Raw genomic sequence first — 25,850 nt, 5'->3', positions numbered from 1 at the left:
GTCAGAATTTGGCATAAACAGAATGAGAACATGGATCCGTCATGCCTTGTTACCACTGTGGTGGTGTAATGGTGTGAGGGATGTTTTCTTGGCACACTTTAGCATTGTTTCTGACCATGTCCATCCCTTTATGACCACCATGTAGCCATCCTCTGATGGCTACATCCAGCAGGATAATGCACTATGTCACAAAGCTTGAATCATTTCAAATTGGTTTCTTGACCATGACAGTGAGTTCACTGTACTAAAATGGCCCCCACAGTCAACTGATCTCAACCCAATAGAACATCTTTGGGATGTGGTGGAACGGGAGCTTCGTGCCCTGAATGTGCATCCCACAAATCTACATTAACTGCAAGATGCTATCCTATCAATATGGGCCAATATTTCTAAAGAAAGCTTCCAGCTCCTTGTTGAATCAATGCCACGAAGAATTAAGGCAGTTCTGAAGGCAAAAGGGGGTCAAACACGGTCTTAGTAGGGTGTTCCTAATAATCCTTTAGGTGAGTGTATATATAAGTGTATATACTTTTTTATATGCGTACTTATATCTGTACATAGTGGTCAAATGTTAATGTTTAGGTTTATGTTTCATTAGTGTGTAACCTGTGTATGAAGAGCAGTGTAATAGGTGGTATAATGTAGAGCGAGTCGGTCATTATTGCGAATTGAACTTCAGGCTGATTTAATGCAGTCCTTCATCACCCTGTTGGGGTGAAATGATGATGGGCTCTCTTTATATTATCCCATAGCCTGGCTGATGAAATTGGGGGAAATAGTAACATATTCTTACATGCAGTATGCTTATAATGAGTATATGTGACTTAATACTTGATACTACAATTTTGAACCAGAACAAAAAAAGAGTCATCTGAAATATCACTTTATGCACTAAGTAAAGTTAGTTATATCTGACTCTTTACCTGAAATTGGACATTGGACGAAGCAGTCTATACAATTTCATATCACACACTTCACCTTCACTAATTATTCACAATATAACTCAATATTATTCCTTAGTACTAATGTATCAGCATGTGTAGTAGTACAACACAGTGCCACGTGTGCTAGGGGAGGCTGTGGCTCAGGTGGTAAGAGCGGTTGCCTACTGATCGGAAGGTTGGGGGTTTGGTCCCCGGAGTGTCTTTGGGTAAGACACTGAACCCTGCCATTGGATAAATGTGTGTGATGTTTATCTGGTGAGCAGGTGGTGGCAGCTGTGGACACCAGTGTGTGTGTGAATGGTGAGTGGTCCCTGTACTATGTAATAGCTCTTTGAGTAGTCCTTAAGACTAGACAAGTGCTATATAAATGCAGTCCATTTACATTTGAGTGCACATAAACCCTGATATAAGCACACTCAGACACTACATTACAAGCAGTGTCAATTCTTTGCAACTACTGTGTTCTTCACTTTCTGTCGCCTTTCCCTCTCGTTTATCATTTGAGTATGATTACAGAGCACTGATGAAGTGACCTCTGAAGTTGAGTTGTTGGGATCCTCCCTCCTCTCTTGTCTGATTGTGATGATGGATAGGTAGAGTATCTGTCTGGTCCATGGCTGAGGGAGTAGAGAGAGCTGGGAGAAGCTGAGATAGGGCTGAAGCTGAACTGTGTCGGTGGAAGGAGAAGTGGGAAAATATTATTTTGGAGTTAGGATTGCAATATAATGACATGGAGAGATATTTATACTGAGGTTCTGTCTATTTTCTGGTTGTATTTAGTTCATTGTATTTTTTTATTTTTTTTACTGTAATTACACCTATAAATAGTCATATTCTACTGCTCTTCATACTAGTCATGCTGCACATACATTTATTCTTACTACTCTTTTAATGTTACCACACTGCACATAACTGTACATACTGTACATATCTGTCTATATGGTTCATTCAGTATATCCATATTTATTCAGTTTTTCTTATTATATATTCTGTTAATACACTGTATGTATGTATATATATATATATATATATATATATATATTTTTTTTTTTTTTTTTTCTTACTACTTATTATAATGTCACTGCTACTATATTGCACATATCTGTACATGTTGTTCATACATTGTTCATATTACATAGCCAAAAAAATTACTATTGTGCTCTCACGAGAACTCTGGATTTCCAGGGTAGGTTCCTCCTTCTTCTCTCTGCAAAGCTCCTTGTGGAGGAAGTAGCTGTTTGTGGCAGCAATGTCCAGGAAGTGAAAGAACAAGGTCCGGTACCAGCGCATGCTCTTGTGACGTACAGAGTAATACTGTATCAGCTGGTTAGACATATCAACACCGCCCATGTGCTTGTTATGTTCCCCGAACACCTGTTGGACATGGAATGCATTTGGTGGTCCAGTTGTCACCCCGTGTTTTGACTCTCCTCTTCACAGTGTTTCCAGAGAATGCCGGGTGGATTGTAGAGCAGATAGAGACCTCACCTGTGTCCATCCACTTCCTCTAGGAGCATTTTTCTTCAGCGCATTCGAGTCTGTGTGGGGGAAATCTTTTCTATTGCCTCTGTATGTGCCACATGCTCCGACATTCAGGCTAAACAGATCCTTGAAGAGTTTTGGACTGGTGTAGAAATTATCCACATACAGATGAAAGCCACTGCCCAGATATTCTTTGTTCATCAGGGACATCACAGAGTCATATGCAAGTCCAACGCATGAGACAAACTGTGACTTTCCAGTGTACACAGTAAAGACCACAGTGTAGCCATTGCTGCTGTCAGCCAAAACAAAGAGTTTGGACCTGGATCCCTGTGCCCTGCTGTGTGGTGGAGAAGGAGATCGTCGTCTAGTCTGTCTACGATCTCTCCCACGCTGGGGAGGCTGCTCTCTTTCTATAGAAGCATAGGGGCTGGCATCTTGTCCTGCAGCAGAGGTGGTAGTATCTTCAGCAGCAGCCCTCGCATGTTCTCCTGCAGGAGAGGTGCTAGGCTCTTCAGCAGGGGGGCTGGCATCTTGTCCTGCAGCAGAGGTGATAGACTTTTCACCAGGGGGGCTGGCATCTTGTCCTGCAGGGTAGGTGCTAGGCTCTTCATCATCCTGTTGGTAATCATCACTGTAGAACAAAATAAACAATTAGAAAGTCTGAAGGTTTGAAGTATCAGATATAAGTGTCTTTATGTTTCACATGTTACAAAGGACATCAGCTGAGATTGCTTGATATATTGCTTGATATACATAAAAGCACAAATTTGGTTGCCTCTGGCCCATTCAATAACATTTTATTTATAGTTTCAAATCATGACAGGGGTTATCTCAGGATACTTTACAGATGGACACAATTCCCCCCAAGAGCAAGCATTTTGTGCAAGAGTGCCGAGGATAAACTTTAAACCTTTAAACAGGCTGAACCCTCGGACAGACCCTGACTCTTGGTGGGCAGCCCTCTGCCGCAGCCGGTTGGGAAACATAGACACAGTTAAAGATACTGTATAGAGAAATATGATTCATAATAATTATAGCAGTTGGTATGATAAACGGTGGCAATACAGGAAATACAGGAAAAAAAAGAATTTTGGCAGCACATAATACACACAAAGAATTGTTTACATTTTTACAAACTTAACACCAGTGGTGGACTGTAACTAATTACATTTACTCGGGTACTGTAAGCAGGGTAGGAAATGAGCACCCGCCACCAGCCAATGGCGGGTAAGTGGCAGATGACTTTGCCTTGCCATGACACATATAGCTGAGCTGAGGTACAGACGAAAGGAAAATTATCGGTTAAAAAATGTGGCGACATATCCCCGGTGTTAAGAGGCCCGCTGCAGGGTCAGCAGTAACTATGAATGTACAAACTGTTGAGGGCCTACCTTCCCAACGACCAGTCCATGCACTGTACTTACTGTCAGTGCTTGAAGTGGAAAAAAAGGTGCCGGTACTCTCTGCATTGGCAAATCATTATGACATTTGAGGTTTCTACAGTGAAAAACTAAACCTGGAGATATTCTGGTACAACAATAATTTATTGTTATTTATTAACAACATAAATGTATTTATTTAAACAAGTTGTGTGCGTGTGTGTGTGTGTGTGTGTGTGTGTGTGTGTGTGTGTGTGTGTGTGTGTGTGTGTGTGTGTGTGTGTGTGTGTGTGTGTGTGAGATTCTCTTGACAGCTTAGTCCCCTCTCTGTCTGGCCAGCAAGTGACGGGACTGCTACATGTTTTGCAGCCCAGTTTGTTATCTTAAAAAATGAGCCAGCTGTTCGTGCAGCAAAAATACATCATTTGGTCCCTTGACCAACAGTCAGGCCATCCATGTGTTTCGTTACTCACATTATTGTTGACGTCGTGTCATTGACTAAGGTTTGCATTAAGGTTGGTAGCTGCAGACTCCTCATTAACGCTAGCTGTTCCGCTCACATCAACGTTAACGTTAGTTTGAAGCTCATGAATCTTACCTGATGTTTCTGGTTGGACTTGGACCACTGTTGACGTGTCTGGCTCTGGCACACATTCTTTTAGTACTTGTAACGACTTACAAACTCGACACACTTCTTTTTAGTTTCTAGGTTTTCAGCAGTGAAAAATCTGTTACGGTCAGGCTGCAGGCATCAGACAGCTTTTCCGAACTAGTGTCCGTGGCTAAGCGAGCTTCTGATAAGGTGGGCCAACTGGTTGCCTTGTGTGATTCGTCAAGATCTGAGGTGAGTCAGGTAGTGCCCTCTGGGTAGTGTAGTTTATGTAACGTTAGGGTCAATCTCTCTGACATGCGAGAAGTAGCGGTATGCAAGAAAAAGTGCAGGTACGCTTAAGAGTAAAATGTAGAAGTGCCGGCACTACGTACCGGTGAGTACCGGCCCACTTTGAGCACTGCTTACTTTCGAACCTACATTTCGTCAGAAAATGCAATCAAGACTTTGATCCCGACTCAGCCTTACAGCTGTGGTATCAGGCCAGTGTCAGAGCACGAGGCCAGATTTCCTGGAAAGAGAAGCCAAGAAGAGAAAGACCCAACTTGAAGATGAAAAGGAGATGTCTGAGGAGGAAAATGATGACTCGGAAGAAGACTTAAGTGACACTTTAATGCTGTTACTGAGAGATGAGATATTTTTTGTTTTGTTCATTAAACATGTAGGCCTACAATTACTGTAGAATATGGTCTTGCAGGCTTTTTTTCACATCACTTTTTATTTGCCTATATTAATAAAATATGTATTAATAATAATAATAATAATAATAATGTATTGAAGCAATTCAAAATATGCTAGTGCACTTTCTTTTATAAACTTAAATTCCGGAAAAAGTGTGTGGTAAAAACTATATGTGGCTGGTAAAATTGGGCATCCACCAGCCAAAGTTAATTTCCCACCCTGACTGTAAGTATAAATTTATGGTACTTGTACTTTACTTGAGTCTTTTCTTTCCATGTCACCTTCTGCCTCTACTCTGCTACATTTCAGAGATAAATATTGTACTTTTTACTCCACTAAATTAACAGATTTAGTTACTAGTTTTGCATTGAATACTTTTTCTTTTAATACTTTAAGTACATTTTCCTGATGATGCTAACATAATTTTACTTAAGTAACAATGCAAGAGTTTTACTGTAACAGAGCATTTTTTACAGTGTGATATTAGTACTTTTACTTAAGTAAAGGATCTGTATACTTTTTCCACCACTGCTTAGTACATGGGTCTTTTTGCTATAGACCTACTTGTATCATATAACATATAAGCCACCTGTATTTTAGGTGGTTAAATTTGCAATCGGTAAGGACTTTGGTTTAGCAAATTATAACGTACAGTATATTGGTACCGTACTGTAATGTGCTATGCAATTCAATTCAATTTTATTTATAGTATCAAATCATAACAACAGTTATCTCAAGACACTTTACAGATAGAGTAGGTCTAGACCACACTCTATAATTTACAAAGACCCAACAATTCCAATAATTCCCCCAAGACCAAGCATTTAGTGGCGAGGAAAAACTTGAGAAACCTTGAGTGGTGAGTAAAACTTCCTTTTAGCGAGAAACCTGGGACAGAGCCAGGCTCTTGGTAGGCGGTGTCTGACTGTGCCGGTTGAGGGTACGATGAACAGTGGCAATTATAGTCACAATAAAGATAATGGAACTATGACTAGAAATAGTAGTTCATGATGACGTAGCAGAGCACTGCAGGGCGTAGCAGGATGTAGCAGAGCACTGCAGGGCGTAGCAGGATGTAGCAGAGCACTGCAGGGCACTGCAGGGTATATATATTATAGTAGCAATAAAGATAATCGAACTATGACTAGAAAAAATAGTAGTTAGTTAGTTCTATCAGTCCAGGGCATCGAGCTGGACCACAGCAGCAGCTGCCAGTGTAGGGCGGGATGGGTGGGCATCAAGTGTTCAACTGGGAGACAAAAGAAGACGTGACTGCATCGTCAGTACCGTGCACCTTTATTAAACTTCCCCCTACCCGGTTCCATGGGTTCCATACAAAGGTTCCTCAAGTATTTCCACTTACACTACATCAAGAAGGACCACAGCAGCGGCTGCCAGTGCAGGGCGGGATGGGTGGGCATCGAGCAGGACCACAACAGCAGTTGCCAAAAACACCAAATCAGCAAGATAACCTTAGCTAACAGCGACACAGTTAAAAAATGGCAAATGCGTTTTAACTTAACGTTGCATGTGTTGTGGCATACTTTTGGTGTTGTTTATTGTGTTGAATAGTCATCCTAACTGTAGAAGATTTTAGTGTTAGATGTGCGATCTTAACAAGTTGTAAATATTCAGTGGTGAACGTTAGCTCGGTAACATAGCTATTAGCCGATGATTATCAGCCAGTAACGTTAACAGTAATGTTATAACGTATCAACAGTGCTGTTTCTGCCTTGATATGATATGTATATAATCCATCTTGTTAGGGACAGATGAAGACACAAGGTCCCTCATTCAGTGGCGAGGAGGGCCATAAGACCGTTGAAGGATCCCCTGGAGAGTCTGACACCACCCTCATGTCACTTTCCACATCAAACTAACATACAGTGCTAGCAGTGGGACTGTTGTCACTGTATGAAGACCATTTAGAGAGAAAATTAAGACTTAAAATAATAGCTTAATTAATAAATATAATGTTCCACTTTGCAGGAGCACAGGATTTTACAATCACACGGTGATGAGATGGGTAGAGTATCTGTCTGGTCCATGGCTGGGGGAGTAGAGAGAGCTGGGTGAAACTGAGATAGGGCTGAAGCTGAACTATGTCAATGAAAAAATATGATTTATTTATTTTTGTACTTTTTTAAAAAATACTTTCATTTGTATTAGTCCCCAGTGGGGAAATTACAATTATTAAAATATTTTGGAGTTAGGATTGAAATATAATGAAATGGAGAGAGATATTTATACTGAGGTTTTGTTCAGTATGTTCAGTCAGAGGCTGAGCTAAACAGATACACACTCGCTAGCGGTACTTTGTAAAGTTGGTGAATTGTTTTTTTAGAGCATATCAAACTACACAAATGATCCTGCGGTCAAATTTGAGCAGATGGCAAATCTTCATCTTACATTTTTCCTTGAAATTATTGTTTTAATGGTTAAAATTAAGCTATCTACCACACATAGTACTAGAGTAGTTGCACATGAGGATATTTATATATATAACCAACAGAAAAGACAGTTAAAGGAAGTACACAGCAGCTGTCAGAAGAGTTAGACATATGGACAAGAATGTCCTTACTGTGGATGCTAGTACCCTCTACTGCCTATTTGTTATAATCAGGGCACACGAAATCTGCAGCTGCAGAATTTTCTGCATATTTTAAACAAAAATATATATATATAACTGAGAATGCTAACACATCTCCACACCAAGCAGAAAAACAGTCCGCTAACACGTTTGTTATTTATTTCAGGGGCCACCGGAGGAGTTTTGGGATCTTTAGCCAAAATAGACCTGACCCTCCCTTCACCAGCAATATATTTTGTATGACCATCCAAAATGATATGGAAAAAAAGGGATGACCCTCCCCAACAATTTATTGATGCCTTCTGTGCTGGTTTGTGCTTGGCAAAGATGTACAGATGCCCATTGTTTTTTTTACAGTCATGACATACGTGACTAAACCTCTGCATTCTCATCTGACACATCCCACTCCTCTGTTATGGTGTGGGGGCCATTTCAGTAGATTTACTCACTAACATTGTGGAAACACAACAATCATGGAAACTAAATGCACACTTCCTGCATTACTGCATTACTTCAAATACTAAGTTACTCATCTAGTAAACTAGTATTCACATGAAATAAAACAATAAAACATTGAGACCCAACACCAACAAAGCACACTGGGTAATAACAAATTCAACACTGGTTGCTATGGACTCGTCACTAGGCTTCCTCAGTCATTGTATATTTTAGCATAGGTAAAGCTGCCAAAGCTGAACATTATCCAAAACTCGATTTCTCAGACGTGCATCATTGGGAGCTTGCATGCTACCACTCCTTCCTTCTCAAATGCCTTGAAAAGGCTGTCGTTTGCATAATTTCACAAATAATCACCGGGGCCGAAAGGATATTTGAGTCGGGTATGGTTGCAGCCTCGAGACCCCCCTCGTCTCATGCCCTCCTGACTGGTGCTGTCTGCAAGCTTCGACTTTTCTAAATAAAAGCTTGCTTCTGGTCCGCTATGTTTTCGTACGGTGTTTTGGATGTTTTTTAACTAAACAGTAGGCAATCATGCTAATGAATACAATTATTTTTTCAGCAGATGTCTTAGTTACAACACGATGGAGCTAGCAAAGCAGTTTTGTATTTATATGTGAGCTACATAGATAAATATTCACCAAACAAACCACTTTGAAATTTTGATGTTCTCATGAATACAAAAGTTGGGTGATCCTCCCCCCTAGACTAAAAAAAAATGGATGACCCTCCCATCAACAAAGAAAAAAAAACCTCCCCTATTTTCCTCCGGTGGTCCTTTCCATAAATACCGAACGGTCCCTAAATTATGCAGATTTTCATTCTGGATCACCGCTGAAAACTGTAACAAATTAATGAAACCAAAATCCACAAATTCTGTGCATTAACGCGCTGTGATTACAGATGAATACACCAGACGTAATCAGGTTATATACATTTTATTTAAAGAAAAACTGGGCTGTCAGTATAGTTATATGACCATGAAGACAAAATAAAAAGTTAAATCACAGATATTTATTTACAATCATACATAAAACAATAGTGAACAAGACTTTGGGCTTTTGAGATTTGTTTTTCTAGGCCTTGGTAGTCTCGCATTGTCAAATCTATCTACAGCGCTGTGTCAGTGCTGTAGTAAAGTCCGGCTACACCACCTATCTATACTGGGATCAGAAAAAAAACAAAAACAATCAGGTTGTTTGTATTTCTTTAAAACAATCACAACTGTCCTGGGCGGAGCTTTATTCCAGCAACTGACCCTTCGCTAAGCCACACCCGAAAACGGCCATAGGCGAATTGTGGCTTAGCAACCATAACTAGGTGTGGGAGGTCTGTCAAGCTTTCGAGCGAGGGAAACATGCTGAAGCGTTGTGTGTATGGATTGTGCAAATCTGATATCCGGTGTCCTAAAAGTTTGGATGGGGTGGTGGAATTTTTTCCCTTCCCGAAACCTAAAACCCAAGGGGAGAAATGCCGGGCGTGGATCAAGCAGTGTGGGAGGCTAAATGTCGAAAGATTAACAAAAACACCTACGTACGTTTGCTCCAAGGCAAGAACACGCTATGTTAGCTAGGTAGCTAACTCAGCACAGCATTGCTTGGAAATAATTATGTTCTTTGTTCATAATGCATATATTTGAACGTAAAATAAAGGACAATTCCGGCGCAAAATAAACCTAGCGGATAACAGATGTGTACCCACTCGATTGCTCTCTGGGACATGTTTTCATGCTAATCTAATGTGTTTGTAGCTTGAAACAAGCTAGCGCGGACCGCTGATTAGCTTACAACGATAGTATTCGGGGCACAGGGAAAGTAAAGACAAAAATCGGCTCAAATAAAAGGCTAAAAATATCACCACACTTCAACGGTAGCCTAATGAGGGTCCCTAAATGTTAACCGAAGCATTAAGAACATTGTAAGTGTACAGACAGTTTATTAAAAAGAGATTATAAAGACAGTCACATTCTCGTATGCAGGCAGCTGCCGTCTTGGGAGCTACTGTCTTTCTAAACTATCTTCGTTTTGCGCCGGAATTGTCCTTAAGATGATTAAAGGCAAGACGGAGGCTCACTGACATACTTTAAAATATATTTCAGAATGTTGTTAATCGCTAAAAATATAAGCAGGAGAATGTTATCATTGCAAAGTGTTCAGGCTAATGTCTTGTTTTTATTCCACAAGATTTATGGATAAGCTGTTTGATTTATAATTAGGGCCCGAGCGACGACAGCGGCGAAGGCCCTATTGAAACTGAAGGAATTATTATTATTACGGCAAATTAATCGCCTTTTTATGGGGCTTAACATATTCAACAACTCACCAAAATTGGCGGTCGCATCAAGTCTGGGGAACATTTACGTATTTTAAGGGTTTCGGGAATAGGCGCACAAAAATGGCTCGCTAGCGCCCCCTACAAAACATAAAAAATTTAGCCCCTGCAGTGCGTTTATCGTAGACTCACGAAACTTGGTACACATATGAAGCATGTCAAGATGTATATAAAACTTCATTAGAGCCATACCCTAAACCCAACAGGAAGTCCGCCATTTAGAATTCAAAGTTCGAAATTAGTGCCATTTCCACATGTCGTACTCCTGTCGTGTCGACCTCCTAGAGATTTCATCCGATCAACTTCAAACTCGGTCTGTGCCCTCTTAGACGTTAAAGATGAAAAGTTGTTAAAAGAAAAACTTTTCGTCATACGCCGTGGCGGCCATTTTGTGCGTTTCGCCGCCGAAACAGGAAGTGGGTGTAACTCAAGTGTACATTGTTCAACTGGCTCGAAACTTTTCAGAATTCAAAACACTCCAACTGTGAGGACATTTACTGGACAATATTTACTCAAACTCATAGCGCCCCCTAGTGGCAACAGGAAGTAGGCCTAAAAGTCAAGGTGCTATACTTTAACGAACTCCTCCTAGAGATTTCATCGGATGGACTTCAAACTTGGTCTGCATCATATCAACACCTTAAAGATGAAAAGTTATTAAAAGAAAAACTTTTTGTCAGACGGTGTGGGCGTGGCGGACATTTTGAGTGTTTATCGATGAACAAAGAAGTTGTTGTAACTTGAGTGTACGTTGCCGTATCTGCCCAAAATTTCTCATGATTGACAAGGGTCCAGGTCTGAGGACACCTACATGCCAAAATTGACTTTTGGTCATAGCGCCCCCCGCTGGCAACAGGAAATGCTCCTTATATGACAAACATCATCCGATTTACATGAAACTCAGAATGTGTGGTCTACATGTGATACTGAGCCGCCCCCTATAATATGAACACGCCCAACTACTCAGGCCACGCCCCCTTTCATAACATTTGAACCGTTTAAGGTAGAGTCTTGTGTGAGGTGTCATTGAACTCAGCAGAGACTTTGTTGTTCATTGGTCATGGTTTGGCCCGCCGCCTATGCTTAAGCCACGCCCCCTTTCATAAATGGTGACCTGTTTAAGGTAGAGCCTTGTATGAGGTATCAATGAACTAGGCAGAGACTCTTTTTTATTGGTAAAGGTTTGGCCCGCCTCTCTGTGCCCCATTTCATAAATGGTAACCCGTTTTTGGTAGTCTTTTGTGAGGTATCAATGAACTCAGCAGAGACTTATTTTTTTATTGGTAAAGGGTTGGCCCGCCCCCTATACTTTGGCCACGCCCCCTTTCACAGCTAATGAACCCTATGATATAGAGTCTTGTGTGAGGTATCGCTGAACTTGGCAGGGAGTTCCCTTTTCATTGTTGGCGTCTGACTGCCGCGCAAATGCACGTCCGCAAGGAGCGGCGTCCGCCGGTAACCCCGACGCGCGCAGAGGCACGAGGGCCCGTCCATCGCTGCTCGCAGCTTTAATTATTCGATTATTTTCAAATTTCACTTCCCCTGCTGTGCATGAACATAGCTGTTCCTCAATTTGTGTGTTTCCATTTGAATAGTCAGCGTATGAGGCATGACCTATAGGGTTTAGCTTCAATTTTGATGAAATTATTCACTAATCGGTTGCATATTTTGTCGTGGATATATCCCTCGAATGCATACTGCAGTCCCATTTGTCTTGCTCTCTCAGATATTTCACCTGTTTGCCAAAAATTACTAATTATCTCCTTGGGAATGTCTGACACCGGTGCATACATACTATAATAGACGTGCCAGGCACGAAAGCTTGTCAGGCGTAGCAACAGTAACTAAGGATGGCGGGGCTTAGTGAACGGTCAATTAGGGCTGGTGTTAATTAATACTGGTTTGATAGCAAGCCAAACACCGGACTGGATCAGTGTTCCAAAATTTACAACTAGGTGTTGCACTTATCTCAGCCGCTCCTGAGTGAGAGTGATGAGAGAGCCCATAATGAGAGTGTAGTGATTCAAGACCACATGGTGGCAGTTCTCATTTCCTTGTCGGCAGCACAGTTTTAGTTTTATTTCAAGATAGCTCCACTGTGTTTGAGCTTCAGAAAAGCTCGGGGAAACGTACGAACTTATGTGGATGCTACGGCGCTACTTGATCAATAACAGAGCTATGCTACTGAAAAGCTATGTGATTCAGAAAACAGCGACGCTATTGAGAAGAGGTTAAACTAGTAACGCTACTGGCGAACACCGCCTGCGATACAAGTTGGATTTAGTGCCGTGATGGCACAGGTTGCCAATCTAGGCTACTTTTTAGTTTGCCAAAACTCTACCACAATGTACATCCATTGAGCCAGACTAAGGCCTTGGTGATCAGTGGGGAAAAACCAACATTGTAGCCAACACAGATTAAAAACTATTTACAGTTCTTTTAGTCAAGTCCCAGTTCCTTTTTGTCCAAAACGTTAGCTGTGCCATGCCTCAAAGCAGTTCCTGTCTGCAATGACACAGAGGGACACATCACACTCCTTACATTTCCAGGGGGTAGCCTGTTTGACCTTCCTGGTCTGTCTGCAGTTTACGCAGGACCTTCGTCCATATGAGGCCTTCCTGCTTACATCAAGTATTTCAGCAATAGCCACAGGTACGTGGCTACTGCGTGTCTGGGCAGGAGGGGTTTTAACTGTGACACCACACAACTGGGCTGTCAGCTCCTGCAGGAAGTCCTTGTGGCTCATGGGTTCCTCCTTCTTCTCTCTGCAAAGCTCCTTGTGGAGGAGGTAGCTGTTTGTGGCTGCAATGTCCAGGAAGTGAAAGAACAAGGTCCGGTACCAGCGCATGCTCTTGTGACGTACAGAGTAATACTGTATCAGCTGGTTAGACATATCAACACCGCCCATGTGCTTGTTATATTCCCCAATAGGTGTTGGGCATGGAATGCATTTTGTGGTCCATTCGCTACCCCGTGTTTTGACTCTCCTCTTCACAGTGTTTCCAGAGAATGCCGGGTGGATTGTAGAGCAGATAGAGACCTCACGTGTGTCCATCCACTTCACAAAAACCAGTGGGCCTTCACGGATCCACCTGATGGAGCCTCTAGGAGCATTTTTCTTCAGCGCATTTGAGTCTGTGTGGGGGAAATCTTTTCTATTGCCTCTGTATGTGCCACATGCTCCGACATTCAGGCTAAACAGATCCTTGAAGAGTTTTGAACTGGTGTAGAAATTATCCACATACAGATGAAAGCCACTGCCCAGATATTCTTTGTTCATCAGGGACATCACAGAGTCATATGCAAGTCCAACGCCTGAGACAAACTGTGACTTTCCAGTGTACACAGTAAAGTCCACAGTGTAGCCATTGCTGCTGTCAGCCAAAACAAAGAGCTTGAAACCCCATCTGATCGGCTTCGCTTTCATGTGTTGTGTCATTCCAGTATGGGCCTTTGTCGCCACCATCCTCTCGTCAATCGCAAGGTTCTGCCTGGGGTGGTAATATGCTAAGCAAGCATTTTTGATGGTGTCCAGGAGGGGCTTCAGTCGAAACAGGCGGTCATGATCTGGTGTCCCTTTCTTTCTATCATTCTCAACATCTTCCTCAGGATCACTCATGTGGATGTTCCAAGATATCACCTGATACCTGTCCCGTGTCATGATATTGGCTGCAAAAGGGACACTGAAAATTGTGTTTTTTTTCCAGTAATCTCTGATCGTACTCAGTTTCACCAATGCTACAAAGAAAGTTAGTCCCACATACCTGAAAAACTCCTCCATGGTGATGTTAGTCCATGGATATTTTTTTCCTTTTGCAGTGTTTTTAGCAGCTTGTTTATTTGTGTGATGACAAATGGTTAGAGCTGCTTCATTGCTGAAAAACAGTTTGAAAAGGTCCATCGGTGTGTACGTTTTGTCCGGGTTCAGTTTATGTCCGGGGGGTCTTGCTGGGACAAACTTTCTTCGCTCTGGACATACATCAGGATCTTCCTCAGTTTTCCAGGAAGTGGCTGAGTATACTGGTTTAGGCTTACGAGGAGATCCAGATGTGGTTTTGGTCCAGCCACTTGATAAACGTCGTGCACGTTTGGACCTGGATCCCTGTGACCTGCTGTGTGGTGGAGAAGGAGATCGTCGTCTAGTCTGTCTACGATCTCTCCCACGCTGGGGAGGCTGCTCTCTTTCTGTAGAAGCATAGGGGCTGGCATCTTGTCCTGCAGCAGAGGTGGTAGTATCTTCAGCAGCGGCCCTCGCATGTTCTCCTGCAGAAGAGGTGTTAAGCTCTTCAGCAGGGGGGCTGGCATCTTGTCCTGCAGGAGCGGTGTTAAGCTCTTCAGCAGGGGGGCTGGCATCTTGTCCTCCAGAAGAGGTGCTAGACTCTTCATCATCCTGTTGGTAATCATCACTGTAGAACAAACAACAATCATTAAAAAGATTTAAGGTTTGGAGTATCAGATATAAGTGTCTTTATTTTTTTACAAAGGTCCTGAGGACATCGGCTGAGAATGCTTAACCTTTGGAGAACGGTGTTGGCCATAAAAGCACACATTTTGTCCATTCTAATTCAATTCAATTTTATTTATAGTGTCAAATCATAACCGGGGTTATCTCAGGACACTTTACAGATGGATTAGGTCTAGACAACACTATACTTTACAAAGACCCAACAATTCCCTCCAAGAGCAAGAATTTGGTGCGACAGTGGCGAGGAAAAACTTTTAAAGTACATTTTCCTGCTGATGATGATAACTTTTACTTAATATACTTTTACTTAAGTAACATTGTAGGTGTTTTAAGGTAGTATTTTTTACAGCGTGATATTAGTACTTAGGATCTGTATAATTCTTCCACCACTGCTTAACACTAGGCTGTGCTGTGGTTTGATGCTGTGGGCTGCAGTTAATGGATGGTCAGAATTTTGAGAATCCGAAAAACAATATGTTTTATTTTAGATTCTAGAGTAGTGTTTTTTTTTTTTCTGCGATCTTTTATCAAAACATGCTTTTTCAAACCTGCCAGCGCTATTTGGGGTTGGGAGGGTTAAGGGACTTGTTTGAGCAACCTGGGGTCCGTTCCAGGAAGGAGGTTTAACAAACTCTGAGTCTAACCCTGATGTCTGAGTTGATTTACCCTGAGATGGAGTTTTCGGTTCCAGAACAGCTGATATGAGTTGGTTCAATCAACTCGTAAACGTAAACTCTCTGTGAAGTAATACAGCTTTTTCATCAACGGGATCGTCGACAAAAGGACATGACAAACATTTTATAATCTGGCTAACAATACGTTTTTTTATTCATGCAGATAACAAACTGCATTAAAATGCGCCTGATACAGACTGAATGACTGAATGAGGAAATGAGAGAGAATAAACCTCGAGTTTCTTCAAGGTTTCTTGAAGAAAACCTGCTCCCGAACAGGTTAGGTTCACAGGCTCAGTTACCACAGTAACTGACTCTGAGGTTAAGTTACCTCTCTTTCTGAAACGGAAAACCCAGAGTTTCCCTCATCTCAAGGTTAACAAACTCAGAGTTTTCACTAAACCTGCTTTGTGGAACAGACCCCTGATCATAAGGAATTACAATAGTCCAGCCTTGAAGTAACAAATGTATGTGACTAGTTTTTCTGCATCGTTTTGAGACAGGATGTGCCTAATTTTGGCAATGTTACGCAGGTGAAAAAAGGCTGTTCTTGAGATTTGTTTTATGTGGGCGTTAAAGGAAATCAGTAATATAATAATAATATATATTATATATAATAATTCCACTATTCCATCATATATTCATCCATATGCAGGGATATATTTTGATGAATTTGTCAACCCGATTGTAAACATGTAGGGAATTATTTTTGTGCAATGGCGGGTGATTTTGCTCAAACTACCAGCCACATTAGTGAATGTGATGATCTGCTCCACGAACTCAAGTGAACAGTCATCCGCTCTCTCTCTCTCCTTGGATAGAGAGAATGTTAGTATTTCCCTTTAGACCTTCTGAAATAAACAGGCCTAAGTATTGTAGATGCTGTATTATTTTTCACAACTAAAATCTTACTCATCCTCTGTAATGTGAGCGAGGCTCTGGGAGCCCTGCGTGCTGCACCCCACTGTAGTCCAGAACTAGCCTGATGTCGTCCTACTCAGATTCTAGTCAGAATATGAACTTCCTGACCTCAAATGTTGTGGGCGAGGCTAAGTTCAGCTGGTATCCAGGCTAGTCCAGAACAGGATCCATTATCAAATTGAAATCGCACCCTAGACCAATATTGTGGTTCCCTATAGCTTGTGATTTCTTTTTCAAATCAAAAAAAAAAAAGCCTGATCATCTACATTAGGTGCACTGGCCGTCGTCGCCACTAGACCCAGGCGTCGGCTTGGTGTGTCAGGACCTTCCTTTATTCCGACGCACGTTATTGAGATCGACGTAATTTTGTAATCAATGCAAAAACTGCAACTTCGGTACTTATTTTTCTACAGTACCTTAGGTACCAGGGAATGCAATCCTACTGGACCTGACTGGGGTAATACGCCTAAAATTGCAAATGTTCTAGTCTGCCGCTAAATGCTGTAGAAGAAGAAGAACGCCGACCAGCACGAAAAAGTAGAGAATAGCCCCTCATCTCTGTGCACGTTGCTCACTGACGGCTTGAACGCATTCAGCTTCAGGCTTTACTGTAACACAGCTGTGGGTCCAGAAAACGGTTGTTTTCTCCAGATTACATGTAAATCACGCTCTCCTTTCACTCCAAACAGAAAAGTGTCGTCCCCCCCACAAAAAAAAGTTTAAATAAAGGAATTAATGTTAAGTACTTTCTTTTGTTTTTTTACACAACCCAGTAGGGCTGAACGATTAATTGCATTTGCAATTAAATTGCGATATGTTAAAATTAGATTTACTAATCGCAGAAGCTGCGATTACACCCCCGGTCACTTGACAAGTTGCTGCAAACCGTCACGTATTGTGTAAAACGTGCCTTGCTAATGTTGCTATCTCACGGGGCAACGCCACTAACCTGTATCACCACTTAAAAAAACCACCACAAAGCCATGTATGATAGTTGCATGGCTAAAAAGCCAAACACCAGGCTGTCAACTGTCAAGTAAGCGAAATGCCACCCGACAGGGATCACTGATCGCGTAACTCCATATGAACATACTTCAGTAACACAACGTGGAAATTACTCAAGCAGTAAAAGTTTATCACGAAAAAAAGGATGCACCTCAGTCCTGTGACCAAGCCTGGGGTGACTGCTTTGATAAATACACTGGATTCAGCGGTACGTCATGCCCTCCGCACATATTTTAGTCAGGTTGCCATACCGAAGCTAACGTTACGCAAAACTAAGAATTGTGCTTTTTGTGTTGTTGTTTTTTTAAAACTGTTTAAGGTCTTAAATATTGGACCTTCAACTGCTCATACTATTCCACCTCTTTTTATTGAACCTGGAACTTTCTCGGAGTTATTAGTAGGAGGAGCAGCAGCTCTGTATGGATCTACCGGAGACACCGAAAGGGGGAAGCGCGCTGGTTAAACAGACAGCAGGGCTTTCGCACTGCGCTCCCTTCTATCCACCTGGCGAATGTCCACTCTACGGCCAACAAAATGGATGAACTGCTGCTCCTCAATAGAACTAACTCGGACTTCTGCAGATCTGCCGCCCTCCGTTTTACCGAATCCTGGCTCACCCCGCGCATTCCGGACAGCGCACTTCACCTGCCGGGATTCAATCTTTCCTGGGCGGATCGCGTACTGGAGCTCACGGGAAAAACAAGGGGAGGCGGACTCTGGCTCTACCTAAACGAAGGTTGGTGTACAGATGTCACAGTGCTGAAGAAATCATGCAGCCCTCACTTAGAGACATTATTCATAATCTGCAAACTCTTTTATTCACAGCAGGAGTTTTCCTCGTTTATTCTGGTCGTGTCTACATTCCGCCTCAGGCCTGTGTTAGGGAGGCTTTACTGCACCTGGCCGACCAGATAACTAACGTAGAGAAAAAACATCCTGACTCCCTGCTCATTGTTCTAAAATTGCAAATGTGAGGTCCAGTAGGATTGCATTCCCTGGTACCTAAGGTACTGTAGAAAAATAAGTACCGAACTCGTTGTGCACATAGACATATTTAAAGACTGTCCAGTCAAGTTCACAGAGGCTTATTTGTCAGTGCTTTATGTTGTCATGGTAATTATTACAAGGCTGGACGTTCAACAAATCAGTCACTATGATTAAAGTAGTTTATAAATAATGTCATTCTTATAAATTCATGCATCACCTAATTTAATCAATATATATGTAAAGGACAAGTTTGTTTAATCCATCTAATACTGTGTTAGTTATACAATCATTTGTTTGTCTTTGTTAAATAATACTTAAAAAATAATCGCATTTTAAATCGCAATATTGGTAAAAAAAAAAAATAAAAGAATCTTTCAGCCCTACTCCAATATCATGAATCATATCACAATCGCAATATCAGTCAAAAATAATCGCAATTAGATATTTTCCTCATATCGTGCAGCCCTATACCCCAGTATCAACTTTTGTATTGAGTACTGTGTACTTTTCGTGGTATCGGTAGGCCTACCGTCTACTAGATTTTTGGTCTGTGACATTCCTATATATTAATTACTTTAGTAAAACATACTTTATCGGGACAGTAACTTACGTCTGTTATCGTGTCTAATATGAAATTCAACACATTCGTGACAGTAACATATTGTAAAACACCTTTTGTCATTTGGAAATGTTATTTTATGTTGCTCAGTTTGGCATTTATTTTGCACGGCCATCAAAAAGCAGGACAAAAGTCGCACAAAGGTCTGGCTTTTTCTGGGAGTCTTTATGGTCAGAAAGACTCAGGTGTCCGTCCCAAGATGTCAGCGGCAGAGAAGCATCCATGTATATAAAATGGACCAACAGATCCAGTTGCTCTGGACGGAGACCAGTGAAGGATATTAGAAGCACTTTTTTCCGGTGAGCGCTGAGCGTTACTGCGCAGCCTCGAACTGAGAAAGACGACGTAAATTTGATGAGCAACCTGTCTGAAAGTTGGAAGTCTTCTGGTAGCTGTGCCAAGAGAAATCTCAATCATTCCCAATCTTGCAGAGACGGAGAGCATAGGTATGTAAGGAGATTACATGGGCACAGGCTAATCATTGCTAACTAAAATGCTAGTTAACTCTTATGTTGTCTTCCCGTCAACCTTGAAAAAACACTTTGTTTGTTTTTGCTTGTTCCAAGGTTTTAAATTGTTAAATTTTTCTTCTACACATTTTCAGCGCTTATTTCTACGTCCAATATTTTGTGATATAAAACAAAAATGTAAAACTGGTCAATGTGACCCGAAGTCAGTACAAGGGTTAACATTAGTAATTAAACTTAAACACCTAATGTAAGTCTCTACTATATGTGACAGTGTCACGTGGTTATGACACATTGTTAGCCTATTTAAAAAAAAAAAAAAAAAAAAAAAAAAACGTCTATGGAGCCATAACATGAGATACGGGGTAAATGAGCCTTTTATATATTGTCTTGTTTCTTTAGAAATAACAATGGACAAATTAAGTCTTTAAAAAGGTTCAGATGTAAGGTTATTCGCTGTCAAAGTGACGTCACAATGAATGGCAGTCAATGGGATGCTAACGGGGGGGGGGATGGCTTGATAGCAACAAAATGGCGCCATAGGAACTACGCTTTGTGCATAAAGCCCATGGATGTATTAAGAGCCCCTTGTGCTTTATGCGCGTTTGAGCACTCGCATTGGAATGTACAGGGCTTCCCGCCTTATGCAGTACCCCATTGGAAGCTTCTCACAAGCCGGAAGCAGTATCTACGTTTACATTTTTTAATAGCAGCGGCCAATGCGGTATCTATTATGAAAGTAACTGGATGTGCATGTTGCTGCTTTCATCGAGCATGTGGGAGGGGGGCAGGACACTGTTTTGAATCGGAGGCGAGTGGTAAAATGTACACACCCTGTTTATCGCAACTTACTAAATCAAAACATGCTAATAGAGTCAACTAATAATATAATAAAGTAGCCGAATGGACGCTATTTGTCCGGAAACCTACACTCACACTCTTGAAATTCCATACCCTTTTTGCAATCATTTTGCAATGGTGTAGGTAAATTACCTTATTAAAAACATGCACACACTCTCTCTCTCTCTCTCTCTCTCTCTCTCTCTCTCTCTCTCTCTCTCTCTAGCTCTCTCTCTCTCTCTCTCTCTCTGCCCAAAAGATCACCAAATATAAAAACTATCCATGTACATATTTTCGCTACTGTAAATAAATGAATGGCACTTACAAATCCTCATCTGGAACAAATTCCTCTTCGTCTGTGAGAAAACTCTCTCCTCTTGAGTCTCCATCGTCTTCACTTTCAAGCTCCCCCTCCTCTGATGTATCTTCTTCTTTTGTGCTGTATCGGGTGAACGATACCATTTTGTTCAAGCAAAAAGGGAATAAAATGTCTCAAAAGCAGCCAGTCGAAGTTAGTTAGCTAGCGCTTCAAAGTGTGCTCAGAGAATTCTTTGGAATATTTGGTGAAGGCTCTTCGTCTTCTTCTCTGATTTAATGGCGGATCGCAAACTATATGTCTAGGTGCTGCATACCGCCACCCACTGTAGGCTAGAGTGTGTAACATCAGGGCTCATACAGCTTACTTCAGACTAAATACATGTATATCTAATGCTGTATATTTAAGAAAAAATTCCCTCATTTTTTACTCAAACCTAAAATCCCTTCCATCACCATGCTAGCTCATATATCTTATCACGTAGATGTTTGTTATGTTTAACTACACATCATAGTAGTAATGAGGTGTTACAATATTTTCAGGAAAATTCACATTCACATTTCTCTTATATGCACACAACATTGTCCCCTCTGTCCCCAGTGGAAATTACGCCTTAGCTTATAATAATTCTTCTTCACATGATCTTAGCAGTTATATTATTTTATAGTATTAATACAGCAACAACACAGCTAGCTCAGACCAAAAAAAGTGACTGGATACTCCGATTTTGAACCATAACAAAAAAAAAGTCTGAAATATTACTTTATGCACCAAACAAAACTATTGTAGAAGTAGAGTTATTTACTTTATATCTGACTCTTTACCTGAAATTGGACGTTGGCTGAAGCTATACATTTTCATGTATTCATGTCATACACTTTAGCTTCACTAATTATTCAATATAACTCCTATCTTTGGTATTAATGTATCAACATTTGTAGTATTACAGCACAGTGCCATCTGATTGTACAGAAAGCTTGATATAAGCCCACTCAGGCATTGGAAAATGTATAATTCATCAACTTAACTAAAGTTGATAAATTACAAGCAGTGTCAGTTCTTTGCAACTACTCTCTCTGGTATTACTGGGGTCTACTGTGTTCTTCACTTTCTGTCACCTTTCTCGTTTATCATTTGTGTATGATTTCAGGCAGTGATGGAATGTAAATTAGTACATTTACTTGAGTACTGTAATTAAGTACAAATTTGAGGTACTTGTACTTTACTTAAGTTTTTTCTTTTCATGCTACTTTCTACTTCTACTCCGCTACATTTCAGAGAGAAATATTGTACTTTTTACTCCACTAAATTAATCTGACAGCTTCAGTTACTAGTTTTTGCACACAAAAGAAAATAAACTACCCAACAATATACAGGCCTACAAGTACAGCTGAAATGATTAGACCAATAAACACTGACTTGATTGACAGAACTTTTTTCATTATTTCCAGTTTCTAAAAAGGGAGGATTTTTCTGCATTGAGTACTTTTAATACTTTAAGTACATTTTCCTGATTATACATACATCATTTTACACTGCAGGACTTTTACTTGTAATAGAGTTACAGTGTGGTATTAGTACTTTTACTAAACGCTTCTCCCACCACTGATTGGAGAGCACTGAGGAAGTGACCTCTGAGTTCTGTTGTTGAAGTGGAGATGTTGGGATTCTCCCTCCTCTCTTGTCTGACTGTGATGATGGATAGGTAGAGTATCTGTCTGGTCCATGGCTGAGGGAGTAGAGAGAGCTGGGAGAAGCTGAGATAGGGCTGAAGCTGAATTGTGTCGGTGGAATGAGAAGTAGACAAATATTTTTATATACTATGTACTATATTATAAAATACTTTTATTGATTCCCAGAGGGGAAATTACAATTATTAAAATATTTTGGAGTAGGGCTGGGCAATATATCAATATTATATCGATATCGTGATATGAGACTAGATATCGTCTTAGATTTAGGATATCCTAATATCGTGATATGACGTAAGTGCTGTCTTTTACTGGTTTTAAAGGCTGCACTTTTCTGAACTTACCAGACTGTTCTAGCTGTTCTATTATTTGCCTTGTCCCCACTTAGACATTATATCCATATTACTGATGATTATTTATCTAAAATCTAAGCGTGAAGATATTTTGTTAAAGCACCAACTGTCAACCCTAGAATATCGCCGCAACATCGATAGAGGTATTTGGTCAAGAATATCGTGAGATCTGATTTTCTCCATATTGACCAGCCCTATTTTGGAGTTGGAATTGAAATATAATGAAATGGAGAGATATTCATACTGAGGTTTTGTTCAGTATGTTCAGTCAGAGGCTAAACAAATACACACACATTTCGTGGCTCACTACTTTGTAAAGTTGGTGAATTGGTTGTTTAGGGCATATCAAACTACACAAATGATCCGGCGGTCAAATTTGAGCACATTGAAAATGGCTTTGCTCTCTGTCTGAATCACCTTAAATCTTCAGGTTTTGTATGGATTAAATAGTTGAGCTATAGAATGAGAATTAGTCAGTTTTAGAGTAGCTGGCAGGCTGACTTTTTGTTACATTTGGACAGAATCAGAATAGCTGTTTCCCCCTTCTACCAGTCTGTACAAAGCTAAGCTAACTGGCCTCTGGCTATAGCTTCATCCTAAATTTTTTTAAGGATTGTTTTAATGGTTGTTAAAATGAAGCTATCTACCACACACATTTTATTTTGGTTGCTTTGTTACAGAATTTAAATATCATGATGTATTATTTTGATAGATACCTCTTTGTTGACATGAGTAGTTGCGCATGAGGATATTTATAACCAACAGAAAAGTCAGTCAGTTAAAGGAAGTACACAGCAGCTGTCAGAAGAGTTAGACATATGGACAAGAATGTCCTTACTGTGGATGCTAGAACCCTCTACTGCCTATTTTGTAATAATCAGGGCCACACGAAATCTGCAGTTGCAGTATTTTCTGCACATTTTAAACAATTAAAAAAAATATATATAGCTGATAATGTTAGCACATCTCCACACCAAGCAGAAAAACAATCTGACATTATACATGGATAATACCAGACGCAATCAGGTTATATACATTTTATTTAAAGAAAAACTGGGCTGTCAGAATATATATTCTGTCCCATGAGTGTGTGGTTATATGACCACAAAGACAAAATAAAGTTGAAACACAGATATTTATTCAAATCGCACATAAAACAATAGTGAACAAGACTTTGGACTTTTGAGATTTGTTTTTCTAGGCCTTGGTAGTCTCGCATTATCAAACCTATCTATAGCGCTGTGTCAGTGCTGTAGTAAAGTCTGGCTACACCACCTATCTATACTGGGATGGGGAAAAAAAAACAATCAAGTTGTTTGTATTTCTTTAAACAATCACAACTGTTCTGGGCGGGGCTTCATTCCAGCAATTAGGGCCGGTATTAAAAAAATGTAATACTGGTTTGATATCAAGCAAAACACCGGACCGGATCAGGGTTCCAAATTGTACCACTAGGTGTCGCACTTATCTCAACCGCTCCTGAGTGAGAGTGATGAGAGAGCCCATAAGGTGAGGTTATAATAAACTTTTTGGTTATTGGTTTCTGTGTTTACACTTTGCCTCGTCTTTTTCAGCTCACCTCTTTTGTCCACTTGAAATCCCACTTTTCCATATTGGCAGCACAGTTTTAGTTTTATTTTAAGAAAGCTCCGCTGTGTTGAGCTTCAAAAGAGCTCAGGAAACGTGTGGTGGATGCCTAGGCACTTCTTGATCAATAACAGAGCTATGCTACTGAAAAGCTAGCACGTAGGGCTGGGAAATCGAATTTTTTTTTTCAGTCCAAATACAGTATAAATAATTTCGATGTTTAACAATCTTTGTTGCACACTGCACTGACTTTTCAGTTAGAGAAAGGGTTTGCCTTTGCAATTTTGTTTATGTTGATGCACTTTACTTAAAGGTCCAATATGTAATATTTGTACTGTAATAAATCCAAAAATGACACCAATGCCTCATCAGATATTAAGGAAACATGTTAAACTGAAATACTATCTTTTCTGACAACAATGCTAATGTCAGTATTTTTTTTTTTTTAAATTTACATTCCGTGACAGAATTTCTATTTATGTTTTGGTCTGTGTGTTGTTATCAACGGCCCAGTTTGACAGGCAGGCCGGGTTGCCAGATATACCTGTAAAAACGTAAACCCAGCGCGCTACAGCTGTAACGGTAGTACAGCCATGAAAGCAGCAAACAAACTAACAGGATCAACGGAGATAGATTCTACATGACATAAAAAAAGAAAACAGCATGTTTCTAACAGTTGCGTGACCAGAGACGTAACAACCCCCTGGTAAATATTGGAGATGTATTTGAAAGATGGAGACAGCTTAGAGCCCAAAAGGACGCAGAGTTGGCTTATTTTCTCCTGAACAGGTAAGCATTAGCTTCAGGCTAATTTATCACAGCTACTAGGGACGGGCATTTTTTGTCATTTCAACATTTGTGTACTCACATTGAATTATATAGCTAGAGTACCCGAGTTGGTTACTCGCAAAAACAATTGAGACAGCCAGTAAAGTGATCCCGACTGGTCCTGGCTAACGCCGCCATGCTAACCCTGCTAACTGTTAACGTTACCGGGAGGACCAGGCATGCAGCCCACAGCTTGAGCCGACAACGGTGAGTTATTTTAAGCCACGAGAGGGGGGCTGTAAATCGGAAAGAGAGGACTGGGAGTTTGCAGTGTGTTTAGCGATTGTTGCCGTAATTCTAAGCCAAAGAAGTGTGTTCCGTCGGCAAGGTAGTGGTATTTTTAGCGTTTCGTATTGTAATTCTAAGCCGAGGAAGTGTGCCTGACTGGCGTGTGGAGAGGACAGTGAGGTTGTTGTGTTTTTAGCGGTTCATACTGTCATTTTAAGCCGAAAAAGTGTGTCTGTCAGTTGGTTACAGAGCTCCGCATGAGCACGGACTTTTATGACTGTGAATATAGCCAGCATCTAACGTTAGCTACTCCGCTGTGCTGTGGAGTAATGTCTGGTTATGTGAGACTAGCATCTACCGTTAGCTACTCCGCTGTGCTGTGGAGTAATGTCT

The 25,850-nt window shown here is 40.8% G+C and overlaps 2 protein-coding genes across 5 annotated transcripts in view; one reads left to right on the top strand and one right to left on the bottom strand.

The window, feature by feature from the left end:
- The window catches only part of cacna1ba (calcium channel, voltage-dependent, N type, alpha 1B subunit, a), a 228,730-nt gene that overhangs the window by 38,986 nt on the left and 163,894 nt on the right, over positions 1 to 25,850 (top strand). The gene's annotated exons all lie outside the window — the stretch shown is intronic.
- LOC114555210 (piggyBac transposable element-derived protein 4) lies at positions 11,961 to 21,022 on the bottom strand. Its single transcript, XM_028577446.1, has 2 exons — positions 20,780 to 21,022; positions 11,961 to 14,882 (listed from the first exon to the last, which is right to left on the bottom strand). Exons 1-2 carry the CDS (start codon positions 20,914 to 20,916, stop codon positions 12,950 to 12,952), a joined length of 2,070 nt encoding a protein of 689 aa, XP_028433247.1. The 5' UTR covers positions 20,917 to 21,022; the 3' UTR covers positions 11,961 to 12,949.

This window comes from Perca flavescens, chromosome 5 (assembly GCF_004354835.1).
Source record: "Perca flavescens isolate YP-PL-M2 chromosome 5, PFLA_1.0, whole genome shotgun sequence".
NCBI lineage: Eukaryota > Metazoa > Chordata > Actinopteri > Perciformes > Percidae > Perca > Perca flavescens.
The sequence above is the reverse complement of the archived record's forward strand: the minus strand, read 5'-3'. Positions and strand labels throughout refer to the sequence as shown.